We start from the raw sequence: 20,463 nt of genomic DNA on the forward strand, positions 1-20,463 counted from the left end.
ACGATACGGATTTTTTCAAGCGCTACAGTCATGGGCTCGACTATAACAAAGAGCATGAAGGGGTGCAGGTCTGGAGAGTGTTCTGTTCTGCTGCGCCCTGAGTCAGGGCAGACTTAACATTCGCTAACAGTGCCCTTGAGATTGGAAACTCTTATCTCTTCACCTGTTCACCTCCCCAAACTGTTCTATCCCCCATACCTGTAAAAGTGCCTAGCATATGAGGTCGATAAATATCTGTTGAGTCTTCAATGATGAATAAATATTCAATAATATTGAAATTGCACTGTAAATATAGATTTTTAACTTGCTTTTTTTTCTAGTATTAGATAAACATTCTCCTTCAACAGATGTACTTTGGGAGAGCATACGTTATCAAAATTATCCAATATGGAAAATCTGTTAAGTGGGTCAAACACCTATCCTATTTTCCAAATCAGAAACATTCTTTCTCTGGATGGAAATTACAAAGCAAGCAGACAACAGAAAACATGTCTAAGTCAGATTCAACTATCATGGGCTCAAGGCAGAAGAGGATGGGTGATTCTAAGCAATCAAGTTAAAATACCTCGAAAGTTCTACATCCACTCTGGAAGCTGGTTTCCTTTTTCTTTAATATAAATATGCATACATACATACATATTATATTTCATACACACACATAGATACGCTATTTCACTGTTGACCTGGGTGGGAAGCATGACTTTTAATATCCTCATGATAGCTCATCAAATGTGCCATTATGCATCTGAAGTCCCTCTGTTTGTGGAGCCTTTGTAGTGTATAACTTTTTACTATTACAACTTGAGCTGTGATGAAACTTCTTACCTTTCAGATGTTTTTAATACAGTTTCTTACACATTTCTGGCTTCCTCAAGATAAAAAGATGGGAGCACGTCTAAGAGTTGTTACGTTCTGTCAAATTGGTTTCCAAAACCGTTACACTAAATTTCACCCCCCAGCAAAAAAGGACAGTCCTCTCTTCCTCATACCTTAGACAGAAACAGGGATTATTATTTTAGAAAAATAATTCTTACCAAACTTACGCATTATATAGTTGTGTTACAACTTATATTTCTGAGTCCTAAATTATCCAAAGGCTGTGGCTTCCAGTGAAAGCTGTAATGAGGCTTTCATTATGAGTCTCCACATACGTTCAGCCTCTGTGGATTTGCTTCTGACCATTACCCAGCAACGTGAGTAGCTTTGCCTTCATGGAGAAAGCACTAGAGCAGTGGTTCTCAGCCTTCCGAATGCCGCGGCCCTTTACGACAGTTCCTCATGTGGTGGTGACCCCCAACCAGAAAATTATTTTCATTTGCTACTTCATCACTGTCATTTTGTTACTGTTATGAATCGTAATGTAAATATCTGATATGCAGGATGTATTTTCATTGTTAAAAATTGAATATAATTAAAGCATAGTGATTCATCACAAAAACAATATGTAACTATACATTGTGAAATATTTCTTTCTAATGACAAATAAATGAAATTTTGTCTTGAAGCATGGTATGGCATGGGTAACAGTCTTCACAATCATATGTGGGCATATCTGCACGCGGGTGGACCTACCTGGAGACCATAGAGGAGCGGTGTCTCGGTTCCTAAGGCCATGGGATAGATGAGTTTTCCAATGGTCTTAGGTAACCCCTGTGAAAGGGTCGTTCGACTACCAAAGGGGTCATGACCCACAGGTTGAGAACTGCTGTATTAAACAGCGATTGCTTCCACTCCTCTAGTCCATCCTGGTGAGAAAGCACAGCTCTTGGGGACCTGCCCAGATATGTTGCTAATGGACATTGGGATGCCAGGGTCTGAGTTCTGAGTCACATTCTACCACCTTGATCACAGAGCCTGGAACCAACCTTGTGACTCCTCTGTCTACCTGAGGCACATGTCCCACTCCTGGTCCCACTCCTGTTTCTGTAGTCTCACCTGTAACTTGGATGCACTGATCTATCACCAATCATGCTTTGTGACAGTTTATTTTGCCCTCCCAGGCTCTCTAAGTCTCCAAGCCTCTGTAAACCCCAGGGCATCATTGCAACCTCACTAACAGCCTCTCTCATTTGCATGATGTGTCTTGGTTTTTGTCTTGTCTATTTCTAACTGAAGACATATTAAATATTCTTCTTAAATCATATTTGAACGTTAAGGTTTCTTTTGTACCTGAAAACAAAGTGTATTAAAACAATTTACTTTTAAAAATTGTGCATGACTTCCGCTTTATATATATATGTTCATTAACATTTTTCTTTTTTGTTATCAGTATTTCTACTGTCTCTTAGTATTTGTAATTTTTGAAATGCAAATATGAGAGCACTTTGAACAAATGTACTGGTTTTGCCTAATGTATAGAGTGAAGCCTTTTTTTTTTTTAAACTGGACAATGTCATTACACCTTCTTGGTTGTACATCTAAAAATCTGTTAATCGGGTTCTTTATGATTTCTTGGCTTATAGTCTCATTTTCTCGCTGACTTCTCATAGTTTTACATTTTTAAAAACATTTAACTTCATAATTTGGGCAGATTTTATTTTGACATGTGGGGTAGGGAATCATCACTCTGTATTTGATGTCTTAAGTATCCATTTGGGGCCCGCTGTTGTGGAGAGGGAGCATTTCCCAACCCACCCTGTGGGCAGGCGCATCGGAGGAGGCAGTCTTGCACTGAGGGCCCCAAGAGCTGACAGCACAGATGCTTCTGAGAATAAAAACACCAAAGCTCACCTGCAGAGAGTCTGAATTGTTTGTTTTATTCCCCGAGTGAGTTGAGCCTCAGCTTTTTCTCCTACAGGCTCCTTTGTTGTGTGCTTGTTAAAAGAAGATCATAGTAAATCAGGAGGGGGAGACTACAGACCTTTCTTTGAAAGCAGCTTTCTGATAGATGGTGTCTAATAAACTTTTGGGACTCCCTAACATGCATTGTAGCTTATTTTTGACCTGCTTCCATCATGCTTGCTCACCTTTTGCTTTTTAGCACTGGCTGTGTGCCTGAGCTCTTGGTTCACCGTGGCTTGTGCGGGGCAATGCAGTGCAAGCAGGAATAAAGATCCGAGAGTAGGCAAGCAAGAAAGGCTGGTGGCAGGCAACCATTTCCTCTTTGAACTAGCACACACAACTGTGAATGTGCATAGGAAAATACCAGCACAATATATGTACTGCAGCAGCGATGGACATAAATTATGCACACACTTAATGCGAGAAGATGAGGCCATGATATATAGACTAATGTTATCATATATTATCATATGATAGTCTATACATCAAGTCCTAACAAATGCTCCTTTCGCCTCAGGGATAGTTTTTGTGTTAGACTTTGGCTAATATAAGGACACCTGCATCTTGGGGAGGGGAGGCTTGATTTGACGATAGATATTTTTCTTTCAGCTACTTGCAAGCTTTCAAGGCCCTTGAGATGAACTAGGAGGTAGAACAATACAAAACACACTTTTAACCATCGTGGTGTAGTGACATATGCATTGGGCTGCTAACCTCAATGGCAGCAGTTCGAAACTACAAGCTTCTCTACAGGTGAAAGATGAGACTTTTAACTCTCATAAAGATTAACAGTCCAGAAACCCAGAGGGTAGATTTACTCAGTTCTAAAGGGTTGTCGTGAATTGGCTTTCACTAGATGGAAGTTGACTTTTTTTGAGAGAGAATCGCAGATATGCCTTAGTTCTTCTACCTTTAGAAAGCCTAGTGTCTGTTTCTTTTTTAGATTCTATGAGCAATTTTAGGTCCTTCTAAAATATCAAGTTCTTTTGTTCAAGTTAGCCTCTAACACTTTCAGTTGTTGGATAATTTGCTGCCAAAGATGTATAGCAGCTACTTTCTATATTGCATTTAATTGCCTTTGAGACTAATGACTCAATTCATAGATTTGTGAATGTCTGAAAAAATTCTAGGTTCACAAGGCTTAGCCATCACTCTAACAACAGAATACTCCAAATGGAAAATCTCCTACTACCGAAAAAAATCCATTTATCCAACCTGTGTCTATGAACAGATCTTCAATCACCTTTCAAATTTTATCAATAAATACAATAAAAGATGTCAAGGAAAAGACACCCAAAGTGTCTCTATAAAAACAGTACAATCTATTCACATCGGCGATTCTGCTACATTTTTACTTCTTAGGGGAAGCACTTGCAGCATGTTCAATGAGGCCTAAAGCTCCCGAGCCCCATCTGTAACAGTGGTTTCCTTCTCGGGAAACAGATGGGATTAGCAGACTGTTGCGTGCCTGCAGAAATGAAGCATGGCTCAGCCCTTTCTGGAAGAGATGGCTGGCTGCAACAAAGGCAAAAAATACATGCTGCCTTGTTGGTATTTCAGAAGGCATCTCTGCTTAGAAATCATTATTAATGGTTTTGTCTTCTAAAGCAATAGAGAGAAAACTGCTCTGACAGGATTGAGAGGTGTCTAGAGGTCATCTGTAACTAACACATTTTGTCCTGAGCAAAGTCATGAAAGGAACCAGATCGCCTCTTTGCCTCTTCCTTTGGGAAGCCCAGATGGTGGTGTGGACAGCAGTACAACTTCGTGTCTATCCTTGTCAACAGGCGGGTCACACCAGCTCTGCATTCCAGAACTAAGCAATTGAAATTCACCACCTTTCGTGAAGGGGTTCTTGAGGGATATACATGGTCAATGCTCTTCACTAACCCCAAAGTTTGAAGATCAAGTATACCCAGATGCACCTCAGGAGAAGAAGAAGAAAATAATCTTTGCAATCGATTTGCAAAATATCTGTCACTGAAAATTCTATGGAGCACATTAGACCCTGATACTTATCGTTGTTGTTGTAGGTGCCCTTGACTCAGTTCTGACCCATATCAACCCCTCAGTAGAACAGAACCAAACACTGCCCTGTCTTGTGCCAGCCTCAGGGTTGTTCCTATGAGACCATTGTGCAGCCACTGGGTCAATCACCTGACTGGCGGCCTTCTGTCCTTCTCCAGGAACCGATCTCTCATAACAACATGTCCAAAGTATCCAGGATGAATCCTCATTAGCCTTGCTCCTAAGGAACATCTAGACGTACTTCTTCCAAGACAGATCAGTTTGTCCTTTTAGCAGTCTGTGGTATTTTCAATAATATTAGCTAGAACCACCATTCAAATGCATCAATCCATATTTTGTCATCCTGATGACACGTACAGCTTTCACATGCATAGGAGGCAACTGGAAATATCATGACATGGGGATTTAGTCTTCTAAGAAACTTCCTTGTCTTCCAATACTCTAAAGAGAGCTTGTGCAGCAGGTTGACCTAATGCAATAAATCTATTGAGCTCTTGACGGCTGTCTCCATGAGCACTGATAGTGGATCCAAGTGAGGCAACACCCTTGACAACTTCAACCTGTTCTCCACTGATCACGATGTTACCTATTGGTCCACTTGGAAGGATGTGGTCACATTGGGCTGCCATGATTCAGAACTCACCGCATAGCAACTTCTTTTTCTTTTGTTTAAAACGTCATTAAAACACTGAAGATGGTTTGCACTAGTCCTACTAACCTAAAGGTTGGTGGTTTGAATTCATCCAGTGATGCGATGAAAGAAAAATCTGGTTCTTTGCTTCCATAAAGATTACAATCAAGAAAACTGTATGAGCTAGTTCTCTTCTGTGACCTATGGCATTGCCAGGATTTGGATTTGATGGGACAACAACGGGTTTGGATTTTGGTTCTAAAACATGCATGTGTCTGATGACTTTTTGATAAATAAATAAATAAATAAATAAATAACTGTTCTCACTCCAATAATATCTATTCAAATCAGCACTTTGGGTAATTAACCACTGAACTAGTAAGAAATTTCCTTTCACTTTACCAATTTTGCTCAATGTGTCATTTATGCATATTAAATACTTAGTTACATCTCTTGCTGAGATTTGGAAGTATCTAGCACATTTTAAATCAAATATTCTATAGGCATATGTACAAAATAAATGCTATTGTTCCGATTGCAGTCAATGAAGCCAGGTTGACGGTTTTTGGCTACCAATTTTGTGAATAACCAAATCATTTTCTATCATTGTGACAGGAAGTACTAACATCAAGCATGTCCAATCCTGGGTGGTTTTCTTAGTATCTATCCTTCCAGAATCTCTCCCATTCTCTAATCTTCAGAGATAAATCATTAAGGGAAGTTGCTCTGTAGCTTTTGTAAATTTGTTCAGTCACCTCTTCTGCAATTTGTTTTCAGAGACATATTTAGAGTGTCCAGATGCTGTGATATACTATAGATCACAATTGCCTATCAGTGTGTGGTTTTCCTTTCTTTAGGGAAAAAATTCTTTACTGAGGAAAATAAAACAAATGAAAACTTCTTCATAATACATCAATAGTTCACCACGTGCTCAAAGCTTAAGCACTAAACATACTTCTATTCACCAGAACATAATTTAAAATGCATTGAAAATCTTAACTTTTGTATTTGTGACTACTCTCATGATTATAATTAGTAACCATGGTCCTCCTTGGAATTAGCAAGGCTTTGAGAATTCAGAATCTCAGTTCCTCACATATTACTCTTTCCTTTTAGCCTGTGGCAACAGCAGTTTTATTAAGGAGAAGCTGGCTATTTTATTTTTCTTCCAGTGACTTGCTTTTAAAAATTTTAACAATTTATTAACCTATAATTCACATACCATACAATTCATCGGTTTAAATATATTTAACAAGAGTTGTGTAATCATCACCATCAAACATCTTCTCATCCTTGTACTCACTATTATCAGCTTTCCATTTCCCTACAACCTCCCCTGCCATAACCCTAACAAACTAGTAATGTAGTTACTGTCTCAATAGATTTGCCTATCCTGAACAAGGTATTTAGGAGATGAGCTTAGCTTTATCATTGAGTCACACAGCCATGAAAGTCACTATGACGGGCTTGAACCTATGTATATATGTATATGCTCTATTAAGTGTTTTTTAAATTTAATCATGTGTTTAGCTAAATTATATGCATATTTTCATCGATACATACACATACACACATACTTATATACACACACCTTTACAGAATTAAAAGTTATCTCTTTACATAAAATATGTATCTATTGCTACATATATCCATATCTAGCTCTATCATTACCTTTACCTATATCTACACTTATGTCCTTAACTATACCAGAATGCTAGAATGAAATTTCTGCTGAGGTTTAAATATCACCTTGCAGGACTTTCCAGAAAAAGTGATGGAAACTGGTTATATGCCTTTATATTTCTTATACATATTAGCAAAAGCCCTGGTGGTGTCATGGTTAAGCACTTAACTGTTAACTAAATGATGTCACAGGTATACTGTTGATGACCCTGTTGTGTCTTGGGATAATTGTTTTTTGAATAATCACTGTGAATTAGCCATAGTAGATAAAGATCTAATTCCAAATTGTGTAGTCCAAAAGAAGCAAATTTAAAGGGTGAATATGCAATATCCGATGTGTAAAATCAGTCCTGTAAGGTAAGCATGTTTTCTGTTCATTCCTTAAAGGATTATGCACTCTCCTAATATACATGTGACAGAAGAAAATTCAGCATGACCACCCCAATCCAATAATTGAGAATAATTTGTAAAGAGAAAACTTATTAACCAAAGTAGTCTTCTTAAGCCTTTCACTTTGGAAAATAAGAAAAGGCCTTATTAGTAGACGGGGAAAATTGGACGTGTTGAGGACGAACAAGGAGAGTACACAGAGTTTTTCTCAGTGTCGATTGGGTCACACGCATGATCACTGATGAAAGAGCACCGGATGAACAACACATTATGTAGAGGATGAAGGGTGTCAGTGATCAGAAGAGGGGCCTATGAAAACCTTAATCACTTGGGAGATGGTTCAAGATGACAATTCCTTGAAGAGAAAAACATTAATAAAAAATAAACAATGAAACTTTCTTATCAAGTATGTGTAATGCAAGTAAAAGGAGAGGTCTCCCTGGGAGATAAAAATAAACCCCTGACAAGCAGGAATGAATGAAAGCAGAACTTGGAATTAATTGTGAGAGTGTCACATCGCTCGGAATTTTTAGACGTATTCAGATGTCATTAATTTGCCAACATTTATTTTAATTTTCCTTTGACCTCAAGATTTGCAATAGGAAAATTAAGATCATGCAGATGATTCTGATAAATAAAGTAGCATCAGGAGAAATGCACACGTGGTCAGGAGGATGCTAATCTAAAATGATAAATCTTGGAATTTATGTGATATGGTTAATGCAAAAAAGTGAATGAATCTGCTACACAAAGAATACACTACATTCTTTTCTATCATAGTTTGATTATGTTTTCTGATTTTGGTTTTAGTAAAGTTAATTTTTATGTTGCTCTACTATTTATTGATTTTAAGCCTACGGCTTGAAGTTTTTCCATGTGTATACTCTAAAGGGAGAAAAGAAATGACAACAGCATACAGCTTCATCTGTGCCCTAACAACTTTGATGATGACTTCCTATAAAATAATTTAATGTGATATCATTTAATCATTTCAAAAAATATGACACTTAAAATTTTCTTTATGTTGCAGGTGACATATCACAAGCTTAACTTGCCAACAATTATGCAACTAGTAAATAATTAAGGTTAGACAGAACTTCCCACCACGAACAAGGAATGCTCTGGAAAGCATTCAAATCATCAAAGAAATATTATATAATATTCTGTGCACAATATAAGTTTAGCATCAGAGAGTATAAATGCTTTTTCCTTATCAATCAACTCACCTGATTATAGTTTATCATTGAAGATGGAAATAATACAAAATGGTCAAGGGTAAGTAAGGATCTGAAACTCATGGAAAGATCTTCATTTTAGAAAGAGATGTATACAATGTCCTCAGGCCTCTCAGTTACAGAGGAAGTACTCTCACTTTCCCTTTGCCTTTCTAGTTTCTGCTTAAAGATGTGGTCTGAGGAAAACTGATCAGTCTCCTTCCTGTACTCCCTGTTCCCTGGACTGCTGACTGTCACTCACTTACGTCCCTTATGGAGCAGACTTCTACAGAAATATGGCAGCTGTTCTGGATCCTCCTTTGCTGATCATTCAAATTTAGAAATACTTCCTTGCCCTCAATATAGAGCCAATTAAAATAAAAATCTTTGTTCTCAGAGAAATTGTTAAACAAAGATATGTGTCACACATATTTAAAATATAATTGTTCCAATAAAATTCATATGAGAATTTGCATATAGGGGGCAATCAAGATATTATATTTTAATTAAAAGTAATTTCATTAACACTAGTAGAGGGGTTATCACTTGAGGAAAGAGGACAGAAAACTTTATGAACTTTACAATATGAAATTCTAAAACTTCACACAAGGTTAAATGACTCAAATCTTCAGTGCCCTAAATTTTCCATAGTTCATGCCAGCCTATCCAGCACAGAGGGTCAAATATTTTGAGAATCCCTGAAGAGAAATGAAAACCCTCGTTTAGAGCTGGATGATTGAATGAAAGGGGAGAGTGATATGATGAGTTGGAAAAATGAACGAGGAGCCAGGTACAGAAGGAGCTTCTACATAACCGTGCAGTTGATACCGTGTCCCTGGAGGCGTTTGACTTGCACTTCAGGCAGCTCACTCCCTGCAATGAGGAGAATAAACTGATGGGGCCAAAGTAGATCAGGGAGCCCGTGAAGTGGTTCGTGGGGCTAGATCAGCGGTTCTTTTTTTTTTTTTTTTTTTCATTTATGGTTTTATTTAGCACAAATAAAACTTGCAAATGGGCCATCTACTCATTTTCTTCGCTGCGCAGCCTGGCGTTGGGATTGGTGACTCTGATGGCCAGCTGGGCTGCCCTTTCTACAATGGCTTTGCGATTCTTGGAGGAAACGTTGTGAGCAATCTCTGCACAGTAAGACTTGTTGCACATCAGCAGCACTTCTAGCTCCTTGACGTTGTGGACCAGGAACTTGCGGAAGCCACTGGGCAGCATGTGCTTGGTTTTCTTGTTGCTCCCATAACCAATGTTGGGCATCAAGATCTGGCCCTTGAATCTTCTCCGCACCCTGTTGTCAATGCCTCTGGGTTTACGCCAGTTGCGCTTAATCTTGACATAGCGGTCGGATTGGTGCCGGATGAACTTCTTGGTCCTCTTTTTTACAATTTTAGGCTTCACCAAGGGTCTGAGGGCAGCCATGATGCCGGTGGGAGATGGCTGCTTCCTCCGTGGGCAGCGCCGAAGAGTGTAAGATATGACAAAATAATATAGAAATTATCAGTGATTCATGAGGGAGAGGGGAGTGGGGTGAGAGGCAGAAAAATGAGGAGCTGATATCAAGGACTCAAGTAGAAAGAAAATGTTTTGAGAATGATGATGGCAACAAATGTACAAATGTGCTTGACACAATGGATGTATGTATGGATTGTGATAAGAATTGTATGAGCCCCCAATAAAATGATTTAAATTAAAAAAAGATGGTGGTCTCTTTGATTAGGCCAGGGCCATGGCTGGGAGGAATGGGAGCAAATGCATGAATTAGTGAAATATTTGGGAGATAAAAAGACAGCATTTAATGACTTACCAAATAAAGAAGATGTAAAATGAGAGTAGGGGACATTGTTCCCAAATACCACTAGGTAACATCATAGCTTATTAATATTGAATATGTACCAGGGCAGAAATGCCACTTAGTCTTAAAATTATAGATACTGATATATTGGGATTTCAATCTTTACCTAAAAAGTGAAAGCTTTTGTTTAAACTTCTATCACATTGAGTGAGCCTGGTTGAGATTGCCTTTGTCCTACGTCCATGCTAACCGCTCGCCTTCAGTTACATGTATTATAGAGGATAGAAAATTAAAAGTTATACTTTCTATTTCCCTTGCAGTTAAGGTATATATGACTCTATTAGATTCCCTGATAGGATTCAGAAGAGGAAGTGACGTCCTTGGGCAGTGAGACGGGACTTTCTGACAAGCCTGGTGGCAGAAGCATTTGTCTCTTCTAAATCGTCTCTGGTAGAACTGCTGGTACCAAGTCCTTGATTCGTAAGTGCTGGCTCTGAGCAGTGGGGCAGCAGTGCCTGAAGTATGGAGGCGAACATTTTCAAGGCACTCCCGAGTTACCTATTCTTTAAGATAACACCCTTTTCCTTAAACCAATGATATCTTGGTGTTTTCAAAAAAAATGTTCATCCAGATCAAGTTGACAGATCTTCCCATCAGGACACCAGACCCCAGGAGAAGATTAATTTCTTACCATGCCAAAGGATACTTCTCTGACAATTCCCCTGCTTCCCCTCCCCTTACTGCTTGTCCTTTGATCCTGCCACTCTCCCCACCTACCCTCTATCACCGCCCATGACCAGTTCAGTGAGCATTCCCTTTGCATCCTATGCTTGGACCATTGTTCTTGTTGGCCCTTGCCTAAAAGATTGTTACTCTGCCCTTGATATTAAATTCAGATCTCTACATAATCTTGTTCTCCTCCATGGCAACCTTTTCCTGACTCCTCCAGAGCCTATGGATTATCCATCACAGAAGCCTTTCAGCTCTTCAGTAAGCTAATATGGTAAACCTTAATCTTTTAGTTTGGTGGCCCAGTCCTTAAAGGACTTGGTTGCTAACCAGAAGGTTGGTGCTGCAAATGCAGCAACTGTGGTCTGCTGGATAAAGACTGGACAGGCTGCTTCTATAAAGATGTGGGACCTTGGAAACCCTGGCGGGGAGGGGCAGGCCAGGTCTATTGTCCTTCAGGTTCACTCTATGGCCAACTCGAAGACAGTGCATTTTTCGTTTGTTTTTGTATTACATGATACTTATTGAGTGTGGGTCTTATTTCTCTCTTTAGGGCATTTTAGCTACTAAAGGGTAGGAATCATTGTTTACATCTCTGAAGCACACCAGGAACAGTGCTAGGCTCTCGTTGATAAATAAATTGTTATAATAAATTGTCTTTAATTCACTAATCTGTTTAAAGAATGTCATGTTAACCAGAGATTTGAGGAAAGTTTCACTCTGTGGGATTATAAGGAGACTTTTCCCTAGCTTTGTCTCCCCCCAAAGCCATGCCAAACGTTAGGGGCTTTTTGCCAACATATGGTGGGAGGTCAGATGGTTAGAGACATCTTCCCTAAAGGCAGTCAGTTGCCAGACAACTGTCTGGTCCACAGATAGGGCTACTCCCTGTTGTTAAGGACCATAGGCTACTTCTCCCTAAAGGCTTACTACCACTAGCTTGGTTCCTGTGGGTGGGTTTATCCCCTACTGATAATGGTTTCTATGGTGGGCCAGAGAACAGGTCAAACTTTCTCACTGAAATCCAAAGTTAGGCTGCCATCCTTAATCTAGGGTCTGCTCATCTTGTCACATGTATACCCCCAATCCCTATTGCCTGTATATCCCTAGATTGTCCCCCTCTCATTGCTGTATAACGTATAGTGCAACCCCTTCCGTGATGTATGTCTTCCCTAGTAATTAGGGGGCTTGCACTCCCCCCAAAAGTATATAGGCCTGGGTTAGCAATAAAGAGCTCTCTCTCAGGTTCCCCCCTTTCCTCATCTGTTCTGCTCCCTTGTTCCCTTTCCCCTTGGCCTCCTTTCCCTCCCTCTCTCTCCACAGGGACCACCAAGCAGAGATGAGGTGAGCATGCTACCATGCAATGTGTCTGACTCCGTTATTTCAATCTGTCTTTCATCTCTCATGCTCTCAGTGACTTTAATATTTATATGTCTCAATCGTATAATTGTGTCTATCAAACCCGCAATTAGTGGTGGGGGGGGCTGGTCAATCCCCACAGCACTCCAGGTAAGTGAATTTTCAGGCTAGCTACAAGATGGACGGACAATTCTTTTTTAACTTTAATTGGTGGAAAATGTTCTCCTAAGTGCATTTGCTCACATCCCTGCCTATGGAGTTTACTGGACTAAACAAAGCACTTTGAGCAGCTCAGTGTCTCCGCGAACAACAAAAATCGTCCACTCTTTCTGCAACCAAATGTGGTCTCACTCACTCACTTAGTTCTCTGACTGTTCATGGCTATCATGTGAACATTCCTTTGCTTGTTTGTGTTTGTGGCATATTTATTGGACACACACAGACGAACCCCCAAAACAATAAATTATATTGATGCAGATATTGCTTCTGTTTTATATTTTGATTTCTCATCAGGCTTGGCATAATGGAGGAGGAATTATTAACTAAATTATTGAGATGCAAACAAAGTGAAACACTCATCATTCTGAATAGCATAAGATTTTTTTAAGAAGATGCAAAATTTTGGATTAATTTTATAGTGTTACCAAGACAAATGAATAGGAGATTAGTTATGACATTAATATTTCGTTATGTATTATATCCAATTTATTTAACTTTTTCCTTTAATGAAGGAACTAAATTAAATCCAGTTAACTGAGGAGTTTTGCTTTATTTTTCCAGTCTAATTGAGATCTGTACTATACTAATATTTCTAAATTGTCCTCCATGACAAAAAAAAATGTTATCTTATTTTCTACCATGTTATCACTGTTAATTCTTAGTTGGAGCACTACTAAAATTCTTCACAGCTATATTTACACCTCAGAAGAGGATTTTTCACTCAAATTTGAAAACCTTAAATGTTTGTATACTTCTTATTCTGTTGATTAAAAACCAGAACAGCAAGCCAAACACAACAAATCACACAAACATATGGCTTTTAGCTGGAAGATGGTATTTCTAGATAAATTAGCATTTTCTTTATTATTAAAAACACTTACAGAAAGTGCTTTGAATTTAAAACAACATATTATGCGTTTCTTGGAACAATTTCTTACCTTCGGTTTCTTTTCTAGGCTACCAGAAAACACTTTGCATGACGAACATGATAAAGACTGGCATGGTTTGCAAACATTATCAGTAGATAAATGAATAGCTCATCATTTGCTGTCAATAAGCACATATTTCTAACAGTTCTAGGATGTAGAATATCTTTTCCATTGTAGGCAAGTAGTAATGTGTCCAATGGCAGTAATAATAACATGCATGCCCCATATCATAGAGTTGTGTTTACGAAATGAGGATAAGAGTTGTAAAATACTTGAAATGGTTAAGTACCATTTAAAAAAAGCAATTTGACATTAAAAAACATTTTAATATCTCTCAAAATATCTGTACAGATACTAGTTTATTTAAGTCATTAAATGATGTTCTAAATTAGTTAGGTTAAGATTGTATTATTGTCCATTCAATTTGAAGGGAAATTTTAAACAGCTTGTCCAATATAGTTGGTTACCACGTAACAATACAAAGAATTAAAAATAGTCTTTCAACTCCTTTTCCAATAATATTTTCAATATATTGCATAGGCTATCTTCACCAGCTAAGTGGTGAATCTATTGCCAATAAGCATACATCACAGTGTGGTCACATCTCTCTGAAGAGTGAGTAGAACAGAGGACTTTAGGTAGCAGAGGGATGTCAACCTCTGGGGAGTGATGCACTACTGACTTTCTAGGAAACAAAGTACACTGATTTATAGTTGTGCCAGTGTTAATGGTGTAAACATCCCCAATGCTCTCATTTCACGTTCACAACATTATGCCAACTGAACGGAGATTCACACATCTGGCTCTCAAAGAAGCCTGCTTGCCTTTGAAGGGTCTAGAAAGGAGGCACCCTTGGGAGGATGCCAGGATGGAGGGAAGTGACTATAGGAAAATCTACAAAGGAAAGATGTCTCTTAGGAAGACAGCAAATCATGGCTAACACTTATATCATGGCTACTCGAGCTAATCAAGGAGACCTGGTGGCGTAGGGGTTAGTGTTGGGCTATTCACTGCAAGGCAAGCAGTTTGAAACCACCAGCTGCTGCCCTGGAGAAAGTTAAGGCTTTTGACTCCTGCAAAGAGTTTTAGTCTCAGAATGCCCCAGGGGGAGAGTTCTACTCTCTTCCAGATGAGTCAAAATTGCATGGCAGTGAGTTTGGTTTGGTCTTTCTGGTCTTGAGAGGATCAAGGTTCACTTGCTGCGGTACAGCAGCACCTTGAGCAGGGGGATCCAGAGTCCCAGGGAGCACCAGTGCACAACTGGGGGGCAGGCTGCCACAGGGCTGGGAAACACCCAAGGAGACATAAACTCAGTTTTGAGAGGCATATTTTCATTTTCTGTATCTCTTGAAGAATTATATGTAATCACTCAGTAAGCTTTATGGGCAAAATATTTTTTAAAAGGGTGATTTCTAAGCTGTCTAGTAGGAGAACTGTCAGCTTTCTGCATGAAGGCTCAAGCTACAGGAAGGGTAGTGCCTTCCAACGCTTCTTTTTTTTTTTTTAATCAATTTATTGGGGCTCATACAATTCATCACAATACTTAGACCAATTGTGTAGAGCACATCTATACATTTGTTGCCCTCATCATTCCCAAAATTCGCTTGCCTCTTGGGTTCCCGGAATCAGCTCATTTTCCTTTTTTCTCCCCTCCCCCTCCCTTCCTCTGCCCCCCTCCCCCATGCACCCTTGATAATTTATAAATTATTGTTATGTCTTATATTACACTGCCCGGCGTCTCCCTTCACCTACCCCTCTGTTGCCCATCCCCCAGAGAGGAGGAGGTTATATGTAGCTCTCTGTGATCAATTCCCCCTTCCTACACCCCCCTTCCCTCCTGGTATCGCCACTGTCACCCCTGGTCCTGAGAGGTTCATCTGTCCTAGATTCCCTGCATTTCCAATTCCCATCTGTACCACTGTGCATCATCTGGTCTAGCCAGATCTGCAAGGCAGAATTGGGGTCCTGGTAGTTGGGGGGAAGAAGCGTTTAAGAACTAGAGGAAGGTTGTGGGTTTCATTATTGTTATACTGAACCCTAAGTGACTCATCTCCCCCCTACCCCTCTGCAAGGTATGTCCAGTTGTCTAGAGATTAAGACAAGCACCTGAAGTGTCGAGGTACAGCACGAGCAGGGCACTGGCTGCATCAGGGCTTATTCACTCTGAAGGCAAAGGGTCCAGTCAGCACCACCACTGCTACCATTGTAACCTTGCTCAGTTCATGGTGAAGATAATGCTATGTGAGGAATATTTAATTCAGTGTCCAACACAATACTTCACTATACTAAGTCAAGTAATTTCAGTAAGTTATTTTAATAGCTATTTCTTTTCCCAATATGGGAGATATACAAATCTGACCCCCAAATTTACTCCCATTAGTCTCTTGCTTCTCACCTTGGCTTATGGAAAGGAATTGATTGTCAAACTCATTAGAACAGAAAAACTCCAAACTTAGGTAACATAACAGAATAACAAATGCTACCTAGTTGTTAATAATTTACCACAATCTAAATGTATTAGTTATTCCTTAGATAGTTTGCCACATGTATTATTTATGGGGTCTTTCCTCTTTGGTGGACTACAGCTGTCATATTAATTTTTAATCGAATTATGAAAATTTATAAGTAATTTTTAATCCAGGTGAGTAAAAGGGGGCCACATCTAGGAAACAGTGGATGAAAGCTTTACAATGTCCTTCGGAACACATTGCCACTCATGCTAAGCATTAAATAGCAAAATGGTTTTAAGGAGCATTTAAGGTTACATATCTAGTTTTTCTAAGTAAACTTGGATCTTATTTATGTCTATAAAATTCCATATTTTATGCCTTTAAAGAAGGAACCAAGAATCAAATATTTATAATCCAGAGATTGTCCTAGACTTAGTTTTCCTCAAGGGCTTTTACACAGCCCAAAGGGGGAAAAATGGAAACTAACATTCTGTACAGTTGGCCAAGTGCTATTTCCCCCAAATGCAGTAAAAATTATCTTAGTATTAAAATGCATAAGTTGGAGGGATCATGAAAGGAACAATTCAGTAGCCTTATGGAATTATTAAGAAGGCTAAGTCTCCACTCACGTCTACATGAAAACCCCTGCTCATGCTCATACAAAGTGTCTGGTTATCAAATATATTGCAGATGAAACTTTGCAAGTTTCTAGTAGTTGAAACTTTTTTCAGAAAGTAAAGCAAACTCTTTTGCTTTACTGATATTTTTATACTATTAAAATCTAAGAATTATAAACTCTTTAGAAGAATTTTTTGTCATTTCAACAGATTCCGTCTAACTCATAAAGTTTATGAAATTAGAATCTGCAAAAGTGAAACTGTCGAGCTGATGTGGACTCACAGTCTGTCTCCCCATAGACCAGAAGTCTCCACGCCTTATTTCCCCCTCACAGCAGTTGGAGGGTTGAAACCAACAACCTAGCTGACAGCGCCACCAGCACCCCTTGGGTTTAGGTATAAAACCACTCATTTTTATCAAGTGGATTCTGACTCATAGTGACCTATATACGATTCCCAAGACTATAACTCTTTAGGTAAGCACATAGCCTCAACTTTCTCCCATGAATCACCAACATGATTTGAAACACCTAACATGGGGTTTTCAGTCGTCCACTTGCCTGACAGATGCAACAGGGCTCATTGGCTTAAGTGGAGAATCTGTTATTTACCAGCTACATGAGCTCAAATGGTCATCACACTTCTCAGAGCCTGGCATGGAAAATGAGGCTTCTGATGTCCCTGATAATGGGGCAATGTTAAGTTCTTGTGAAACATTTTATATTGCTATACTTTGGGGTAGGGTGCTGCACATTGGGATGCTAGCCTCAAGGTCAGCAGTTCAAACCAATGATCCAGGTCTTCTCTCTGCTTCTGTAAAGATGTACAACCTGCGCAACCTTAGGGGACAGGTCTACTTTGTGCTATCGAGTCACTATGAGTCAGCAGTCAGTATATTTTCATTACGCATGCGGTTTTGAGCTATATGAAAAACACACACAAAAGGACATTGTCTTGTACTAGCGATGTGAGATCCCGAGGACAAACAGAATATCGATTTACAGTTCATTGAAAATGCCCATGTGATTGGATCCTTCGATGCCATATCTCATCCCATATTTTATAGGAACATAGAGACTCACAGGACAGCACAGAACAAGATAGCCCAAGCCTCTATTTTAAACTATGTTTCACCCATTCATTCAATATTTTCATGCATAAAGTTCAAATAAAACTAAAAAGGATATAGGCATTTTTTACTTTAATAATGTTCATCACCAGTTTTCTTAGGTTTTCAGTATAGAAATTTGCTGGAATAAAACGTTCAGTTTTATTGACATGTTTGCATAGGTAACTTGTATTTTTTCCCATTCTATCTGACAAATATGCTGCCAGACTCTCATCTTTGTTTGTATGTTTAACCAACAACGAATAGCAATAGTTTAGCAAAGCATCCAAAGTAGCCCAGGGCAATGTGTTTCAAACCTCACTGTGCATATGATTTAATACAGAACTTGATTTTAAAATGAAGATTCTGATTTAGTCATCCTGGGTGGGACCCGAGGCTCTGCTGAGGTGATGGTCATGTTGTTGGGCCATACTGGAGTAGAGAGGGCTGAACAGGAAGGAGAAAGACATGATGCCTGGTTAAGTGGAGGAACAGTGAAACAGAGGCAGGCCCTCAAGGAGATGGATTGACACAGTGGGTGCAACAGTGGGCTAGGGCACAGGAACAACTTTAAGGATGGGCAGTGTTTTTGCTCTGTTGTGCAGAGGTACCAATTCACTGGCACCTAAAAACAACAATAAGATGGGTCCCCAGCTGGTCAATTCTTTCTAACCCAAAGGAAGGCTGTTGGAGGCCTGCAGAGTTGAGTAGGATGCAGAACTAGACATGGGGCACATGAGGGCATCTGGCTCATGAAGTTGTCTAAGTTCCATGGGCGAGGAGCACCATTTTGCTTACTGACACTTATTTTTCACAGTCAGTGGAAAAATATTCTGATCTAATTATTTAAAATATTTTCAAGTGCTTAACATAGACTTTGTGTTAGATCACCCATTGGTAAAACCTAGGCCAGGATATTGTGTTTAATACCTTACTCTGACAGATGGTCTAATACATTTGGAGTCTCCAAGGAATGGGCTACCTGCTGACTGTCTGCCCCTTAAACTGGCTTAGAGACAAGAGGACGGAGAAAATAACTCACCAGACAGAGACCTTCCTTTCTCTCCCTCCCTATATTCTGACCCACTATGAAAGCGGGGTCAGGTTTATTTTTTAAATGCTTAGCGAAGTTAAAGAAATAATTGATTTTAAAAATGTAATTGGGGGCACAAAAGAGCAGATTCATCTGGTTTAGAAATCAATTTAAAATATAAGCAGCAAGGGAGGAGTGGTAGTAGAGGAGAGTGGAAAAGATACTTCTAGAAAGATTAGTTTGAGAAAGCAGAATAAAGTACATGTGTAGAAAAATGCCTGTTTCCTTCCGCAGGAAAGCACATCATCCTGAAACCCACAAAGGCAGGTATTTATCTATTGATTACATAAAAAATGCATGACTGTTTGGTCTTTGTGACTCAGACATCACTAGTGGCTCTAACTGATACAATTAGAAGATGAATGGACCAATAACGGATAAGGAGGCTGGAATGCGTATAAAAAATCTCTCATAGATCTGCCCTGAGAGTCCTATTGATTCTGAGTACAATTTGGGCAACTAAAACATCTAGAAGTAATAGAAAGGTTCAGAAAACATAAGAGAACCAATGCCAGATATTAGTAAAAATTTCATGAACAAGATCAAGATTTACTACGTTCTTTTCTCTGATATTGTTATGCAGATTTTAAAAAGAAAAAAAAATAACCCCCTGTTAAACTAGGAGTTTTTGTTTGAATTTCTGCCCTTCCATATTTCTCCTTTGTTTCTTTCTATTATGGTAAAATTCTGCGATATTTTTACCAATGTATCGGAAACTTTTGATAACTCAAGTAACGTCTTATTCTTTTTTTACATTAAGAACTGGAATGCTTCATATGTTCAAGACAATCCCTTAATCGCTGCAAGAACTTAACAATTTAACCACATACACAAATAGCTATAACACTAGTCAGTGTCATAAGTTTGACAATTTGCTATGGGAATAAAAAGGATTTAACTTCTAACTAGAGTGAACAACATTTTTTATAGTACAATTAACATGTTAATTGTAACAAAAAAGAAAATGAGTGTAGTTAGGAGAAGTGGAGTTGGGAAGCGCAGGATCATTATGAGAAAGTTGTGTGAGTAAGAGCATCGTAGAGGGCAGCTAAGCATGTATTTGTGGGGGAAATTGGTTCCACGTAACTGAAGCTTCCAACATTTAGGAATGTTCAGAAGATATGAGCAAAGCAGAGATTCTCTAAGAGATGCCTACAGGTCAAGCTAACAAATTCAGACAGTATTTGGTGGATAACAGTGTTCAGTTAGTGGCATGGTCAAAGGGCTTATATATTGGTGGTGAGAAAGGATGTTGGGACTAAAGCTTCCATAAACACATCTACTTCCATATTTGTGTATAGACATCAATTTTGTTTTTTCAATCATTTTATTGGGAGCTCATACAACTCTTATCACAATCCATCCATCCATCCATCCATCCATCCATCCATCCATCCATCCATCCATCCATCCATACATCCATCCATCCAT

The 20,463-nt window shown here is 39.0% G+C and overlaps 2 protein-coding genes across 3 annotated transcripts in view; both read right to left on the reverse strand.

Annotated features, from left to right (window-relative positions):
* GALNTL6 (polypeptide N-acetylgalactosaminyltransferase like 6) overlaps positions 1-20,463 on the reverse strand; it is a 1,306,147-nt gene that overhangs the window by 394,728 nt on the left and 890,956 nt on the right. The gene's annotated exons all lie outside the window — the stretch shown is intronic.
* LOC105978292 (60S ribosomal protein L32) lies at positions 9,704-10,196 on the reverse strand. The gene has a single exon (XM_013003813.2). The coding sequence runs from the start codon at positions 10,153-10,155 to the stop codon at positions 9,748-9,750; it is 408 nt and encodes a 135-aa protein (XP_012859267.1). The 5' UTR covers positions 10,156-10,196; the 3' UTR covers positions 9,704-9,747.

This window comes from Echinops telfairi, unplaced genomic scaffold, assembly GCF_000313985.2.
Source record: "Echinops telfairi isolate 266 unplaced genomic scaffold, ASM31398v2 ScPeMD7_9;HRSCAF=40, whole genome shotgun sequence".
Lineage (NCBI taxonomy): Eukaryota > Metazoa > Chordata > Mammalia > Afrosoricida > Tenrecidae > Echinops > Echinops telfairi.